This window comes from Dermacentor silvarum, chromosome 3, assembly GCF_013339745.2.
Source record: "Dermacentor silvarum isolate Dsil-2018 chromosome 3, BIME_Dsil_1.4, whole genome shotgun sequence".
Lineage (NCBI taxonomy): Eukaryota > Metazoa > Arthropoda > Arachnida > Ixodida > Ixodidae > Dermacentor > Dermacentor silvarum.
The window spans coordinates 100,714,822-100,732,143 of NC_051156.1; the positions used below are offsets into that span (position 1 = coordinate 100,714,822).

The 17,322-nt window shown below is 43.8% G+C and overlaps 1 protein-coding gene across 1 annotated transcript in view; it reads left to right on the forward strand.

The window, feature by feature from the left end:
* The window catches only part of LOC119445625 (signal peptide peptidase-like 3), an 85,134-nt gene that overhangs the window by 59,961 nt on the left and 7,851 nt on the right, over positions 1–17,322 (forward strand). Inside the window, exons 5-12 of the mRNA XM_037709887.2 lie at positions 254–332; positions 1,602–1,714; positions 6,670–6,776; positions 7,681–7,752; positions 9,094–9,182; positions 13,986–14,031; positions 15,836–15,983; positions 16,414–16,523. Of these exons, the coding sequence (XP_037565815.1) occupies positions 254–332; positions 1,602–1,714; positions 6,670–6,776; positions 7,681–7,752; positions 9,094–9,182; positions 13,986–14,031; positions 15,836–15,983; positions 16,414–16,523 (764 nt within the window). The remainder of the gene's footprint in view (positions 1–253; positions 333–1,601; positions 1,715–6,669; positions 6,777–7,680; positions 7,753–9,093; positions 9,183–13,985; positions 14,032–15,835; positions 15,984–16,413; positions 16,524–17,322) is intronic.

Sequence of the window (17,322 nt, forward strand, 5' to 3'; positions counted from 1 at the left end):
AGTAACCAGTGATCTCATTTACAGCAACAGACTGGGTGCCAAGCTAAACACAGTCGATGGTAGCTGGGGGTTGACTATATAAAGGAAATGGCGAGATTAGGAATATTGCCGGCATAGCCTGGAGTTGGCTGACACCAGGCTGGGGTGATTGGAGGCCTCTTGGAGAGGCCTTAATCCCGCAGTGGACTTCATTGGCCTGGTGATGGCGATGACGACGTCGTGACCCTCGTGTATTCGTTTTTGTTCTGTGCAGTAATCGCCACCATCGCCCTAGCCTTCCTGCTCCTGCCCATGTGCCAGTACCTCATAAGGCCGTGCTCCAGTGGCAAAAAGTAAGTTGGCCCCCTACATATGCACCTGCGCTTTCAGTGGGCAGCTGAGTGCTGTGGCTGCCTGAACTGGTCAGGCAGGTCAGACAGTCAAACAGCCAAGTTAATTGAGTATGGCCAGGCATGTATGTAACCCGTTGCCTAATGACTTTGTGTTGATATCGTGTAGCGTGTGTGTGGTTTTGAACAGCCCTCTGCACACTGCACCTCCTGCTCTATGACTGCAAGTGCAGCATGACACAAGCTGGCCCAGACAGGCTTGGAGCAAAGGTGTACAAAATGGGGCCTAGAAACTGTCACCAAAAAGTTGCTCATGTAGACTGTGTGCTAAGGAATGGATCACATTCAACTTGCTAACCAGGAATGCAAGAATCAAGCACGTCGCATTTAAGTCTCGGAGCTTTGAAAACAATGTTGGACTCTGAGGCCTAATTAAGACGTACCCAACACAATTGCGCCTGTTATGTGCTAACCTGGACTTTGAGGAATGGATCCATGAGTATCGGTTTGACAAAGCGGGTAAGAATGAACACAGGGTATGTTATAGTTCTCTGTGTCGACAGCTACTTTTTTATGTTTGCCGGATAGTCACCATATCAAGTCCTGCTCAGTCCAGACATAGGTGGAAAAGAAGGCGGCATCAAAGTCTGCAACAATGCAGGCTACTTTAGCAGACTCCCATTGGCAGACTCCCATTAGCAGTTTCACATAGAGTGCATGCTTATTTGCAACATGTGTGCAATGCTGAAGTGACATGTTAGTAGGACGGGAAGAAGGGGAACCAAGGGGCCTGTTTTCTTAATTCACAAACACACGAAGCCAACAGACAATGACAGCAAGAAAAGCACCGGGGGAATTGTTTAATTGAGAATGTAGAATTTATAAATAAAGAGAAATGAAAGTGGATGAAGAAACAACTGGCCGTATGTGGGATACAAGCCCACGCCTTCGCATTACACATGTAATGCTCTTACCAATTGAGCTACCACGGCACGCCTTTTTCCCGTCCACTTTCGTAGGTATTTATGCATGTGTACTAAAGTTAACCCTGGGAATGTTAGCCAGCGCCACCACTCGCGGCCTAGGCGACGGCTGTGCATCATCTCCGTCGCAAGGCGTCACGTGATGCGTGAACTTGGAGGAGGTGTCGCGCACCACGTGACGGCTTTCGGCAAAAAGGAATTTTTTACATGGTGCCTCGTGGCGGTGCTGAAGTATTCCGTTGCCGATGACATCTGTCCCTCCCGCGCTGTCTTCTTGTTCCTATTGCAGAATTTCATTCGGGACGTGCGGCCGCTTCACGGCAGCAGAGCTGGTCTCTTTCTCCCTCTCCGTGGCCATTGTGTGTGTCTGGGTGCTCACGGGACACTGGTTACTCATGGACGGTGAGTGTTGCCTGATTACTTCCCATTCTGTTTCACTAAGCAGGAAGCCTTTAGGGGCTTATAAGCACGGCTTATAATGGTACGCAACACCGTGTCGCATATTTGTAAATGAGGCACTGAGGCTGTCAAGATCAGAGAGAGGTGAGAGTGTATGCATTTTGAGCAATGCAGCCAGTCGAGCCGCAGTGTGTTGTGTCTTGTAGGTGTGTGCATAGTTCTGAATTTGATGAATTTGTGTGCTGTGGTTTCAATCGTCCAGGTAGAGGGGATTGAAAGCTGAACTTGTGTGTGCATTGTTTTCAGGCTCAACATCTCGCAACTAGTTCATCTAGTTTACAGTGTTTGATGCATTATTTTGGGCAATAAAGAACCCTGAAGCTTCTTTTTCTTTGTTCTTGTTCTTCTTTTTTCTTTCTGTGCTTTAGGTTAGCATGGAATTTAGTCGTAACAATTTTTTCTCCTATGAGTTCTTTTGCATGCTAAAGCATCAAAAAAGGCACTAACTTGATAGTTTTTCCAGGCCTCACAATTTTGTGTCCTGAGGCAATAGCTTTGCACAAGATGTTTGACATTAAATGTTTAACCCTGTGAGGGTCAATTTAAAGAATTTTTTTTTTTTTGCCAAATGTGACTCCCTAAGGTAGATTTTTCTTATTGCAGATTTAAGATCTTGAGAGTGACATTCCAAAATATATTTACTGCACTTTGTTTAGAGTGACCATAAATGACAAAAAATATTTTTTCCGTAGGTAAACATGCATTGTTTATTCATGAATACAGATGGGCTTGCATGAATACTTACAATAAGAATAACAAAAGTAGATACACTGGAATAGATATATTCTGATTCCGTACTTGGGCCGTAGTCTGCATAGAAGGAATCGCCGCTCGACTCACTTGCAAAAAAAAAAGCTGGTGCACACATCCATAGCGTAATCGAACCGTGTAATGTGAGCAGACACAATAAAACTCGGTGGTTGTGTGCCTGTCAGAAAGTTGCCGTAATCGTTCGTCCCGTTGCCAACGAGGGGCAATCGGTTTTCGAGAGTCTCGAGTAAAAAAATAAGGGCACAGCAGCATCGTTCGTAAACGACGACATCGTTTGTAATACCAGTGCCTGCCTTTGAGCAGATGTAATCACACCCCTGTGAGCAATAAACGAGCGAGCATCTAGCTGTGACCCTTTGAGAGATTAGAAACCAGATAGACATCAGTTTTTGTGATTGCAACAAACAGAAACAGCCTGCGAGATGAAACCAAAACTGAACGCCACATGCCGGCATAAGCAAGCTATGGAATTAAAACCAAGAGACTACGGAGCAAAAAAAACAAACAAAAAAAGCAAGAGGTCTCTTGTATCCTCGCAGGGTGGCAGCAGTTGCTGGGCAACAGAGAATTGCAAAGTTGACGTTTTTTTTTTTTTTTTTCCAAACATGCATACACTGTCATGCATATACGGCATCGGCCATTTGGGACTTCACGGCGCCGTATATATATTTATGTTTTTGACCCTCAAAGGGTTAAGCAATGGCTGTAAGTGTTACCTATGTGTCCAATGGTTGCAACAGAAAAGTTTAAAACTAAAAGTAATATGAAGAAAACAAGAATAGAGAATGAACCTAGAGAAGTCAAAATGGCAAATTCCAGTGTTTAATGTCAAAGCAGTATTGAATTTCTATCAAATAGGAGAATGGAAATTCATTGGGAAACTGACATTTGCATGCATATTATGCTTATTGGTATAAGTGTATGTGAACAGACATACAAATAGTATGTCTGGCTATACTCAAGAAACTCAGTACGGGTATTATTTTTCAGTTTAAGTAGTAAAGAGTTGGATTACTGAGGCTAATATTGATTAAAGTAAGTTAGAACTATGTTTTTGTTACTCAACATTACCAAATAATGTGCAGCTATCTAATTGCTTATGCCAGTTCGTGCTGCAGCTGTCGTAATGAAGTGTCATTTTGCCTTTTATCACCAGTGACGCCATCTACACTAATTGTGTGCTAACATCTCTATTCAGTGAAGAATGTAGCTTTTGTAACAGTTTTTTTTTTTTTTTTGTTTTGTTACAGATGCAATTATCATCTTCAAAAACATAACATTGAGCTATAAATCAAGTTCTCATTTGAAGTTCTTACCATTTCGGATAGCACTGTCAAAAACAGTGCTGCTTAAGGTGGTGTCTTAGTACGGCTAAATTTTAACAGAGGAGGATGTCACTGCTACCACAGTTAAATTGCATGTGGCCACCCTTTAGCTTGAAGTCACTATTATACTGTACTAATTGCATGAGTAAAAGTCTTTTGCAACAATAATTTTATACAGTGTATGTTTATCTATATTGGCAACAAAAAAAAAAAGCTATGGATACCTAAGCACAGTACTTAATGTATACTAATAGCGAATTATTTTTTTTTTGGTCCAGTTACAACACCATACCAAGTTTTAGTGAAAGTAAACATGGTAATTACATAAGGTTTTGTGATCAATTACAATAATCTCTTTGCTGTTACTTTGTCTAACATGGTTTGCAGTTTAGCATTAGCCAGTGCTAATCTAATCATTAGCCAGTGCTAATGCCAATATTTGTGGAGCTTTGCCCACGTGCCTATGCTTAGTTCAGTAGATCTTTTGTTACCTCTTTTAATTGACATCTCTGCCTGCTTCTTTCTGTTTTTACAGGGCAACGGTAAGCTAAACCGGTTGGTTTTGTATCCTCGGGCTTTTCACTGTGCATGCAGGAGAGAGAGAAAAAAAATGCGGGAAGTGGTGGTGTGTGTTTGCCTGCCGACCTTTTGGGATCCCTTGGGTTTGACGATGCAAGCTGTGTCTCGGAGTGAATTGTAATGCCTGCACAATAGAGAGCTGCAAAGCCTTCGCGATATTAGATGTACACTCCTCAGGTGCCACTACCTTATCTAATTTCTGGCAGTTTAGGGTCAGCGCCTTTTGTGGAGAATATATGTGTAGGACATAAGCATAGGGGGGGGAGGTGAACATGTGATGAGGGATGGAGTCCGCTAATGCAAGATGAGGGCAATTGTAGATCGCTGGAACAGGCCTTTGTCATTCAGTGGATGCAAAATAGGCTGATCATGTTATGATGTGATACCATAGTATATCAAGAACAAGGTCGGGAAATGTGAGTTATTTTGGAGGCCTCTTCACCGTGAGGATACACATGTGGAACACTTGAAGAGAAATAGTATGTACATGTTAAGCTAACAAATACTGTGGTAGAACAGATAACTGCTAGTGTCCGTGTTATCTTTTTGCGTTCACGTTCTTACGTCTTGAGATATTTTCCTTTTCATGAGTACACAAAATGTAGCATTTCTAGCTGTTGCAACTTAAAGCAAGCGGCTGTGAATTTAGTGAATAATGTTACATTGCCAAAATGACAGATCTCGGCACAGTCGGAAAATACACAATTCCTGCCTTAGATTCCTGGGTGATGGTTTGCGTGGCTTTGCTATTTCTTTTTTTTTTTCTGTTCTTATGTTGCTTTATTTGTGGAAATTTCTTGTTTCCAACATTGTTATTACCTTTTTGTGCATTCACTGTGATCAATGACTGCTTGTTTCTGCAGTGTTTAGGAAATCATGGCGTCATACAGGAGCGCAAAACTATTCCTAGCTAACGGTGACAAGAATAGATATTGTGACGAGAACAAGGACCATGCATTACCGACTTGCCTAAACTTACACATAGCTTCACAGAAACTGGAGATGCGATGAACTGTGGCATCTGCAGAAGACAAAATGTTTTTGCCATAGAAGCTTGTATTGCACCATTGTAAGAGTGTGGGCTTCATGCATTATCAGCATTCAAGATGCAGCTACCTTATCACATTCAAAGCTTTTGGCTGTTGGTTAACTGCAGTAGTTTTGAAATTTTGTCGTTTTCATCGCTTAGGCTCTTTTGGCCTATTTGATTGGCAAGCCATTTTGGAAGTGTGGATACGAACTGGTGCTGTGTAGCAGGTGACAAAGTGCATGCCAGTGACCTGTAACTGCCTTTTGCATCTAATTCTGATGCCACTTACATAAAATGGTGGGCCACTTCAAAAGGCAAAAGAGCACTAGGGGACCTAGTAGGTGGACCTAAGTACCGATGTTGGTCATTTCTATTGATGAGACTAGGACTAGCTTGTTCTCTTACTAGTGCTTGCGTGTTTATGCTACCGTCTGTCACTGTCTGTTCTGCCATTCTGTTCTTTTTTTTTGTTTGTTTGCACATTAATTTTTGCTTTTTAGTGATTTCCAGACATCTGGGCAAAACGGGAGTACATCTGCTTTAGCTTTGTTTGTTTATATGATAGAAACATTTTCCTTTTTATTTTTATAAATACGAAGCAATGTGACCATGAGTTGGAGCAGTCTGGTTCGACAAGCATTACAAACTGTTGCATGAACATCATGAACAATGTTCGTGCATGTCATTGGTCACCATATCTAGGTTACTGAAACCAGGTGCGGTTACTGAAACAGAGTGCGAGAAACATCTAGGAAGAAGCAAACTGGAGGGGAGCTAAGCAGAGGGAGAGAGCCAAGAATTATTCAACATGCATTGTCTGTGTTGCACGACGTGTCTTGAGCAAATGCACTGCAGGACGCCTGTGTCCCTATCTCACTTCAACATTTTTTTTTTCTCTTCGTGAATAAGTATGCGTGACCACAGCTGTGAGGGCCAGATGGAGACTTTCAAAGTTTGACTGCTTGTGGCAAATAATGCAAACAGAACATCTTCACCTTTTTTGTTGTGTCTATTCCGTTCACATTATCAGGCATGAACATCGACCAATAGGTCCAGTCTTGATCGTTGTGCTGTTTTAATGGTGTTTGAGCGCACACATTTTGACCACTGCAACTAACTCTACCCCTTTGTTTTCCCTCGGCCCCTCCCCCCTCCTTCTCCACCCATCTCCACCTATTTCCATGATGATGCAGCGATGGGAATGGGTCTGTGCGTGGCGTTTATAGCATTTGTGCGACTGCCCAGCCTCAAGGTGTCCACCCTGCTCCTCACGGGGCTCCTCATATACGATGTCTTCTGGGTGAGTGTAATATACGACCGCACATTGCAGAAGGGGGGGCTAGGGAGTGACTGCCCCATTCCTGTGCGTTCTGTATTACGTACCCTCAGCTGTAAAGTTGTGAACCTCTTGCCATATAAAGGGATTTTCTGCACAGACTGTTAAAGCTGCCCTTCGATTCCCGCAAGGGAACGTGATGGCATTGTATGTCTGTATTGGCCTCGTCATTCATCGGCGCATCGATATGCCCTGTGGTGCACCGGTTCCCGCAAAAAGGTTTCAGTTAGATATTACATTCACATACTATTTTGATATATGGTAGAGAAGAAGTAGAAATGTCCTGGTATTCTAAGAAGAAAATAAATTGCTTTTTTCATGCCTTCAGCACAAAGTAATTTTACAGTGGCAGTTGAATGGTGGAGAACATAGCCAGGGGCCCCTGGTTCCGCATGAATATGTTTCTGTACCCATTGTTGCTCACTTTCAGAAAAAACAATTAGTTTGATTATTCTTCAGATCATTCTTTGATCATTCTTTTGGGGCCAGCCAAAGACATCTAGCCAGAAACTTCGGACTCAATACTGAAACTTGGCAAACAAAAATAATTTTTGTCCAGTGTGTTGCCCTCCTCAAAAAAGGATTAATCCCCCTTTAGCAATCTGTCCTTTATCTTTCTTTTTTTTTTAGCTTTCTCAAAAGTCACTGCTCACACTTTGTATTTTCATTATGGAGGCAAGCAGGTCAGGCTTTCCTATGAATGAAAAAGTTCAAAGTAGGCATGGCCTCTGCTTAGAGTTAATACTGATAATAATATGTGTTGGTGTGACAGGGTAGAGTTATTGCATGTTTTCGGGTGCCACGAATTGCGCTCAACCCGCATGCTCCCTCAAGCAGCACTTGCCTCTTTGTTTTGTTCTCTGTGCAGGTGTTTTTCTCCTCTTATATCTTCAATGCCAATGTCATGGTCAAAGTGGCCACACGGCCGGCAGACAATCCTGTGAGTGTTTGCGTGTTTGGTATTTCTTGTCATGCGTTTTGACGGGTTGTGTATCTGATTCGAGCAGGTTTCTGCGCAGTGACGGTGGGAATCTCTCCATCTCTGTGTATGCATGTGCGCATGCATGTGCTTACGTGAATGTGGCATTGTCTCGAACATCGCAAACATTTTTCTCAGCATTTTTTGTTCTTGGTTAAAGGGATATTAATCGCATTTCCAGACCTTGCGGGTAGTACACAATCAATGTGCAAGTGTTACATCCTTTGCTAAAAAGCATTCCAAGCAAATTATTTAGCTATTGCTTTCTGAAACGCTGGAAGTTGATGTCACAGAGAACAGTAGTGACATCATGTGAAGAAATGAAATCCAGTTTCTTTATTAACAGCAGATCTATAATGGATGCTCTTGCTCGGTTTTGCTCTTTGCTGTGTCTGTTCCCTTCCTCTTGCATGATGGTGTACACATGTATTCCTCATGTGCAATAAATATCAAGCAGGGGCTGTACTATTCTGAATGAACAAGTTCGTTAGATGTCACTTTAGGCTGATACCTATTGGCTAAGGCATTGAGCGGTATTCCCACCACTAACGAGGTGCCGCACCTCACGCCTGGTCACACAAAAGTTCAACCATAAAAGTGATTAGTCGAGAATATAGCCTCAGCTGTTAGTAGTGCTCTATCTCCATCTTTTATGTAGTCTTGAGCGCCATCTTGCCATCATGCTGTACATAATGACATTGCAACCAGTTAAACAGCAAAGGTGTTATCTTGATTTACATAGTCTCTGAAAACATTGATTGTCCGACTGTGCGAGACTCCTTGACGTGTCCTCTTGGAAGTGCATTATATTTTCACTAGCTGTAAGCAGGGCGCCAGCAACTCTCGCTGCATCGTAACACTCGGGCGCCTATTGACCAGACTAACTTGAGGAAATGGGCAGATAACCTGCTCAAGGCAAGCCCAAATAAAAATGAGTCTTGCACAAAAACATCCCAAATTGCACCATGTTGCATCCAAGTATATCTTAGATGACCAAATTGTTTTAATTAAATATACATACTGAGCACTATACCTCTATCCATGCTAAGTTTTGCATGACCTGCGTGGCAAAAGCATGAAGGGAAAAATGGCCTGGAAACAATCATATAATCTTTCACGAATGTCGCATTGTGCTAAGCCTAGATGAGAAATTGGCTTTGGGTTGCTCTCCTCGTTTCCGCCACAAAATGTGCTCCTCTCCAACTGAAACGGGAGTTTTGGCTTCTAAGGAATACTGCATTGCACACAGCGCTTGTATTCTGGTGATGCTCGCCTACTAACTGCCCTGTTTTTCTTCTCTAGGTGGGCCTGGTTGCCAAGAAGCTCCACCTGGGCAGCATGGTTAGGGAGGCCCCTAAGCTGTCGCTCCCTGGAAAGCTGGTTTTTCCAAGGTGATTTATTACATCTCGTGTAGTACGAGAATGGTTGCATGCTGTCTCGCACTTTTCATGACTGTTCTAAATGTCATCAGAGAGTCTTGACTTTTGACCTTGTAAGGACATTCATCTGTCACTAGTTGAGGCACGGTGAGGCGCAAGTGAGTGGGCTGCAGCTGTGTTTAGCATGAACAAAAAACAAGGACAAGTGACAGAAGGCAAAAACACAAGTGCTTGTGTTAATCCCGTCTTGTGATTGTTTTTTCTCTCACATACAAAACTATGAATCCCTTCAGGGCATCTTTGCATTGGGTATTGTACAAGTTTCCTTGACATTGTTGAAACTGTTGTTGAAGTTGCTTTGTCTGTACTCGTCAGCGATGGTCCATCCAGCACAGAGGGTTTCTTGCCTATCATGAAAGCATTTCTGATAGAGGCAACATAGATCAGTTGCCTGTGCTACACATTATGGTAAACAAGGTGAACGTGAGCCTAAAATGCAACCATTTCCACGATGTTGTGACATGAACCTCTCAGTCAACATTGAGGCCCCTTCTCCTCTGTTGTGCTGCTTCTACCATTACTTGCATCCAGGAAACTAAAAGTCACTGTTCAAGTGCACATTGTATGCAAGTCTTTACTGTACTGTACAGCCTTGGCCACAAGATGTTTGGTGATTGCTCGATGGCACTGCAGTGTTTGTGGATTGTCATTGCATTGAAAGCAAATCTGAAGAAGTAGCGTGAAGTTTTTACAATTGTGGTTTTAATTAATTCCTTGACAAAAAAATGGGTGTTGCTTTCTATGATAATGTTGATTATGGGTCATCAGCAGTGTGTAAATTTGTGATGGCCGAATATTTGAGATGGGATGTTCTGTGATGGTTATTTTGGAAATGTAATGTACAGTATGGTCAACCATTTAATGTTAAAGGGAGCACCCACTTGGTATTCCGTCATCAGTTATGGCCGATATATGACATGAAGGCCTGCCAAAAACACATGCACACATGCACGCACACATGCAGACACATACACCTAACATTAAACACACATGTGTGCAGACACACACATCTAACACATGAGCTACAAAGCAGCTTGCAGCTTCATGAAACTTTCTGCACCTTGTTGATTTTCGCGACTCTAATTTGTCCTATTGGGTAATTGTTTAAATTATAGGTAATAAGTAGGGATGTGCAAATACCGAATAGTATATTTTGAATCGAATATCGAATTGAATCAAGACAAAAAAAAAGTTTATTATCGAATCAAACATCAGAAAAATTTTCACAGAATTTAATGTTATAAATTTTGGTGAATACGGTGCTGAACAGGCTCGGGAGTCTCCTAGCATCGCATAACAACAATGTAACAAGGTACCAGTAACATAGGTACATAGAAATCAAGATATCCAGTACGGTCTTCTCTTGTTAATGGAAACGCCAGATTAATATGCCGGCACTGACTACAGCTCAGTTCTAGTATGTGAAAGTCTAGAAAATGTTGTTTTTTTATCAGTAAAATTTCTCTTGAATAGAATCAAGTGCTTTTTTCCCTCTGAAACTAATGAATTAGTGACATTCGGTTGTACTGAATACCAACGAGGTTCTCGGTTTAATAGTGGACCTGTGTTTTGCAGCTATCATTTATTTATTGCATAGAAGGTCGGTTATCATAAGGCCAATCAGCACGACGGATCAAAGGACGCGCATTATGTGGCTCAATGAGCACTCCACGTGTAGCTGGCGCTTGTCCGCACATTCGGCGTGATTTGCCACCTCTCAAAGAATCTGAAACCTGGTGCGTCGCTTCGAGTTCGTCACGCTCGCTACCCCTGCGAATTGCGAATTGCGGCATTCGGCCGCTGTGTGTGTGATCCCTGCATCGGGCCAACGTCTGGGAACGCTCACAGTGACAAAGTCCGCTACCGTATCGTGTTCATGACATCCCTTTTGCGCCGAAAGCAAAGTGAAACGCTCGCTTAGACGGCATCAAGCACAAGGGGCTACGCGGCGCATGCGACTTGTTGTGGCACTGTGCGAGTCTATACACCGAATATATTGAATGTTTGAATAGTAGATACTCAATTTGCGAATTGAATTATTCGAACGACCACTATTCGATTCGACTCGAATATTTGCACACCCCTAGTAATAAATGTTCCACCACAGGAGTGGGCTATACTGTGCAGCACTATAGTCACACGGAGGCTTACCATCCTTTTATTCATCCTATTTACCTTTTATTGTTTGGTTTCTGCTTCTATTACAGTTGTGGGAGTCCTACCTAAGAATAGATAAGCACTGGTCTGCTTGGCGCCGATTTTTCAACTAGGGGACTATACAGTACAGTCCACTTATAACAATATATCGGTTACAACGATGAGTCGACTTAACAGTATCAACTTATGCATTAGGGCTATGAGATAAAAAACCAGATATAACGATCGAAATTTTGCTTCTGGGCGGCATTTTTCATGCAGAATAATCGTGAAATTTGCGTTCCTGAGTTGTCGTTAACCGATACGGGGCGAAAAGTTTGCCTACGCGAGTTCGTATCTGCCGCCATTACCACGCGGCACATCCCGCTCGCGCACCGATTGCGAAAGCCACGGAGAGCATCGCAAGTTGGCGCAGTGTGCACAAGATGGCGCCAGCTGCTTCGCGTCGCTTACGTGTTGCCGGCAGTTGTGCGAGCGTCCATAGAAGAGGAGTGAGCGGGAGGAAAAAAAACCATAAGCTGTCTCTCTCAGCAAGCACGAAAATGCGCTGCGGAAGCGCAGCGGGAGGTGCGCCGACAAAGCGCAAAGCTGCGTCTCTCGAGACGAAACTGTAAATTTTGCGAGAATCGAAGAACTACGAGCTCGCGCAGTCGGTGATATCGACGATTATGAAAACCGGGAGCGCCACGATCATGAAGGCTAGAAGCAGTGGCCATGGCGATCAACGGAAAAGGCGGGCTTTGTGTGCCAGGACGAAACCCCCCTGGGCGAAACCAACACGGTGGAAGCCACTGACATTACCGAACTCTGGGAGCACGTCGCTACCGACAATGAAATAGGTGGTGCTTCAATGGAGGAGTTTTTGCGTGCAGATAGCGCTGCCTCGTTCTGCGAAGAGATCTCCGACGGGGCGATCGTTGTCGCGACAGACGGCGGCGTTGTGCGACGGAAGCGACGACAGCGGCAGCAGTGATGACGATATTGGCAATGGCCCGTCTTTGACACCGACCCCGATGTTCAACCAAAGTGCAATGTCGTCGATCGAGTTGCTCATTGATTTAATGCACGCTACATTATAGCCGCCAGTGTTCGCGCAGCAGCTGGACGGAATGCACACGGCATTGTAAATCCGGAACTTCTGCGAAAGCAAGTGCAGATTTCTATTTCAGCTCACTGAACGATTGAGGCGCTATTTAGAATTAGAAATAAACGTTTTATTCTTCACAGCCTACTTTCCACAACGGCTATATCTTAATATCTTATCGCAAGTGGCAAACTTGGTTTCGGGACTACAAAGGTATATTCGGCAGCTTTTTTTTTTTTTATGGCAGTCCAGATATAGCGATGATCAATTATAACGATGGGGTTTTTCGTATTTCTTGATATTGTTATAAGTGGACTGCACTGTAGTTGATGCTTAACTATACTTGATACTGTACCTTGTACGAAGGGTTATGGCCTTTGTCTTGTGGCATGTGTTTAAAGGGAAACTGAACAGGTTTTAGATTTCTAAAAAGTGACGTTTTTCTGAAGCGCAGACACTTGAAATCTCCGGTACGAAGTTTTGTTTTTCCATCATACAAGTAGCGGCGGCGTAATTAAGAATTACGCCGCCGCTACTCTTGAGCATCCCTCTTGAGCATATTTTTCTGGCACGTCTGCACCTTGTATTGTTATCTTAGTAACTTGTTAACTGCAAAATGCGCAGTGCTGACAGTGCGTCTCCGCATTCGCTGCAAGATCGAATAACGCAATGATTGCACGCATTGTTTGTTGCGGCCACAGCACAGCAGAATGCATCATTGGACCTAATATCTACACTGAATTAAATTATATTGCAAATACAATAATTTCCATGCGATTTGTACCTTCAGGGCACTTGGGCAGTCACACTTTATTACTTGCAAACCAGCAACAGTAGAATGCACTGTGTACAAAACGAGTCTCTCTTTCCGTATTCTGTTGTAAGGACGCCCGGTATGAAATAATACAATCGCACTCTGACTGCTAAGGCTATATAACATGGTACAGCTTCAGAAAAACTTACGAATACGTACCAGGCGATACTGTCAACGCGGGTAAATGTTGCAATTAGGTCCTCGGATCCGGCGGGCTCCGGCCATTCCAACTTCCGCGCTGGCGCTCGGCATAGGTGTTTCTCGTTGTCGGACCACTGGTTCAAACGCTTATGGTGTTACGCCAATCATCCCTAAGTGATCAAAATTATCCATAACAGCAACTGAACTATGCGAAATCGTCTGGAAGGTAGTCGCAGAACCTGGTGAGAAGCTGTCACGTTGCGGCGGGCTCTCGTGGACCCATGGATTGACGTCACGGTGCGCTCCACCAATCATCGATGCGAGCCGGATTCACCGCGCGCCGCCCAGTCGCAGCTCGGAGTTTTTTTGCTAATAACGCGTTTTTGGCTGCGCCATGTCAAATTTCTTGTCGATTTTCGTGTTCAGGGTGTTCAAAAAGTGTCAAATGGTGCTTATAACTCGATTTTTTTGGAAACCTGTTCAGTTTCCCTTTAAATTATCCTCCCACACATACCACATTCTCTCACCCCGGTCATCTCTCTTTCTCTTCTGGCTGCAGTGTGCATAGCAGTGGCCACTTCTCCATGCTGGGTTTAGGTGATATCGTGAGTACCCTCTCTCTTTCTTTTTTTTTTTTACCTTTGTATTTGTTCCAGCTCGAAGTAACACTAAAAGAAATGCTGCTCTTCTAATAAACCACTCCTCCAAAACTTTCGCTTTCACTTCGGTTGAAAAAACATAGGTTATATTAGTGGAGAAACTGAAGGCCATACGTGCCGTTTTTTAATTTTATGCCCCAATTGTGGCATCAGCAACATCATTATGGCAACACTTTTCGTTATATTTTCGAGTACAGTCGAACTTCGTTGTGACGAAGTAGCAGTCAACGTGAAAATGTCTTTAACATATGTCATCTGACATATGTTATAAGCACATATTCATTGCACGCTGATATTGCCAAGGCACATTTTAGGTTTAGTAGTATCAGATAATATATATAAGATAATATATATAAGATATCAGATAATTCATTATATCCGTATTGGTTATATCGAGATTTGATTGTATTTAGGCCTGTTCTGTTTGTGAAAAGTCCAACAGAGCTTGTTATTTCAGTTTATTTTTTAATGCAGCATGGTGCTCCCTCGGAGCGAATCATTAACGTGGCTGCTAGCACCTGGCAAAATCGTTCCGTGTTAACAGAGATATGGTGGGGGTATATTGAGGTGACGTTGCCACCTGCCTTTCATTCTTGCGTCCTTTCTACCACACCAGGCTTCCACGATGGTAACTATGACCTGTTTGGTGTTCTAGAAACGTCTTCTACCAATATAGCTTAACTTCGTCCCTTCTTAATTTTTAGCACCATTTGGTAGTGTTTACCACAGCCTTGCGATGCAAGCAGTTTCAAGGGCATTATGAAAGGGCATTCATGAAGGTAGCAACTGAATTTTACACGCTGTCTGACACAGTTCACCTAAGTTGTTCTATTTGTTTTCCTGTCCTATTCTACAATATTCATTATTGTAATTGATTGGGTGCTCTTGGTCATTGGATATATCGATTGATTGAAATTGTGCTAGTATCGCAATAAGTGGCTAGTGTTGGCGAGGATGTTGCAGATTGTGTTTCATTTAGGAAAACCTGTAAACTGCTCAACAAATACATTTGGTCTGTGCCTCAAAAGTTGTATGTTAACTCATTTGGCATATTGCATACAACTCGACATTGAAATCGCTTCAGCATGAAATTCATTGCAAATGTTAATCACATATAAAATTCCCTGAACTCGTGTTAGGCGCATGCACTTTTTTTGTGTTAACACGTCTTGCAGTCATTGTATGTCACAATCTTGTTTGAAGTTTAGTAGCCACTGTACCTACTGCCAGGCACAGCAATTTTTGCACCAGTGGGGCAAAAATTGCTACGATGGCTGCTACGCTGGCTGCTACACCAATAAGTCCTTTGGCACACACTTTCGAAGCTCCATACATGCTTGAGAGGACACCAAGTTGTGGACAAATGTTCACAAACTTTGCAATCACGATTAGCCTTTTGTACACTACATAGCTGTCACGACCTGCAACCTGCTCAAATATTCATAAGTTGTAGAATAGCAATTTGCATTTTGTAGTGCAGCATTTGTGCTCAGCATTCCACGTGCGTAGACTGCATTTTAAGGTTCGTTGTGCCCGACACCTCATGGTTCGCTACGATACATGCTTGCCTGCTGAGCTCTGTCAGAAAGTGCAGCTCGTGGTGTTCTTCTGTCAGAGAAGAGGGAGAGAGAGATTTGCCTGGTAATTAGCAGCGCATTGACCTGCCTCTCTAAGCCCAATCTAGTGTGGTCGCCCTGGCCAGTTTGAGGTGGCATAACGCTGCTGCTGCCGCACTCGTGTCTCTTTGCAGGTGATGCCAGGCCTGCTTCTGTGCTTTGTTCTGCGCTATGACGCCTACAAGAAGGCCCAGCTGAGCTCTGCCGAGACGGGCGTGCCGCCGCCCAACCACCTCAACAAGATCTCCTACTTCCACTGCTCCCTCATTGGCTACTTCCTTGGTGGGTCTACCTCTCGGTGATGCTACCGCTGCGCCAATTGCGCCGAACTGCTATATCCTGCTACATTTTGGCAAAATATGAGAAGCAAAAAGAGCATAATGCAAAATCTTTGTATCATTACACCTTTAATGCGCCTGGCTGACTGTCTTGATAGCAGTTAAAGAGACCTCAGTAAAGGCTAGGAAGCCCTGGGGTTCAAGTGTCGTGTTACCAGTTGAGGTATGGCCCCCCTTCTCGATGCTGACTGACCATTTGCTTTCTCGACTTTGCTACGACTGTTTTACTGTGCTGGTGGCGATAATTGTCTCTTGTGCATATATTGCATGCTTTTTTCCGAATAAAACCTGTTTGATGTTCACTGCTGTGTTTCGTCCCTTCTGGGCCTGTTGGTGTTTTTCTGCGCTTTCAAGTGAATCCTTTAAACTGGCAGGCCTGCTGACGGCCACGGTGTCCTCGGAGGTGTTCAAGGCGGCCCAGCCTGCGCTGCTCTACCTGGTTCCTTTCACGTTACTCCCACTGTTGACCATGGCCTACCTCAAGGTGAGCTCAAGAGGGATGCATACCGAGTGTGCTGTCCAGATGCCCTTACGCATCCGCACGTACATGCACGCATGCATGCATTACGTATGCACGAAAGCGGGCCCATCTGCCCTCTCCCCTATTGCGCGCACGACCGTGCGCGGGCCACGCACCGTATCTTGGAGGTAATCTCTGCGGCCTATGCAAAGTGCAAGCTGAGACGGTTCGTGCCTTGGTGCGCATTACGTTTCTGCGCGGCGAAATGCAGAAAACACCCATGTACTTAGATTTAGGTGCACGTTAAAGAACCCCAGGTGGTCTAAATTATTACGGAGCCCCCCACTACGGCGTGCCTTATAATCAGGTGGTGGTTTTGGCACTTAAAAACCCATAATTTAATTTAATCCATTGAGTTTCGGCGCGTCTAGTGTTGGCGGTCGCATAATCTCAAGTTTCTAAGACACGGTGCAAAGCATTCGCTTGCATTGTGACAGTGAATTCATGGTCATCAGGTGAGATATGTTAATGTTTGCCTGAGCACACGTGACACAGATAAAACTACGAACCTTCAACCTTACTCCGTGTAGTTCTCTCTCTGATATATCACCATCAATGCTCCGGACGAATATCCGTATATTTTTACACCTTTGTTTGTAATTTGTGGGCGGCAGCTGCAGGCACTAAGCACAGTTAGCCATGGCGTCCACGATTTACGGTGCCACATGATGCAATGCACACAAATCTCGGATGCCGTGAGCCAATGTTGCATCGATGCATTGCTTTCGGCGCTATCTGCACCACTCGTGCTGGTGCTCATAAC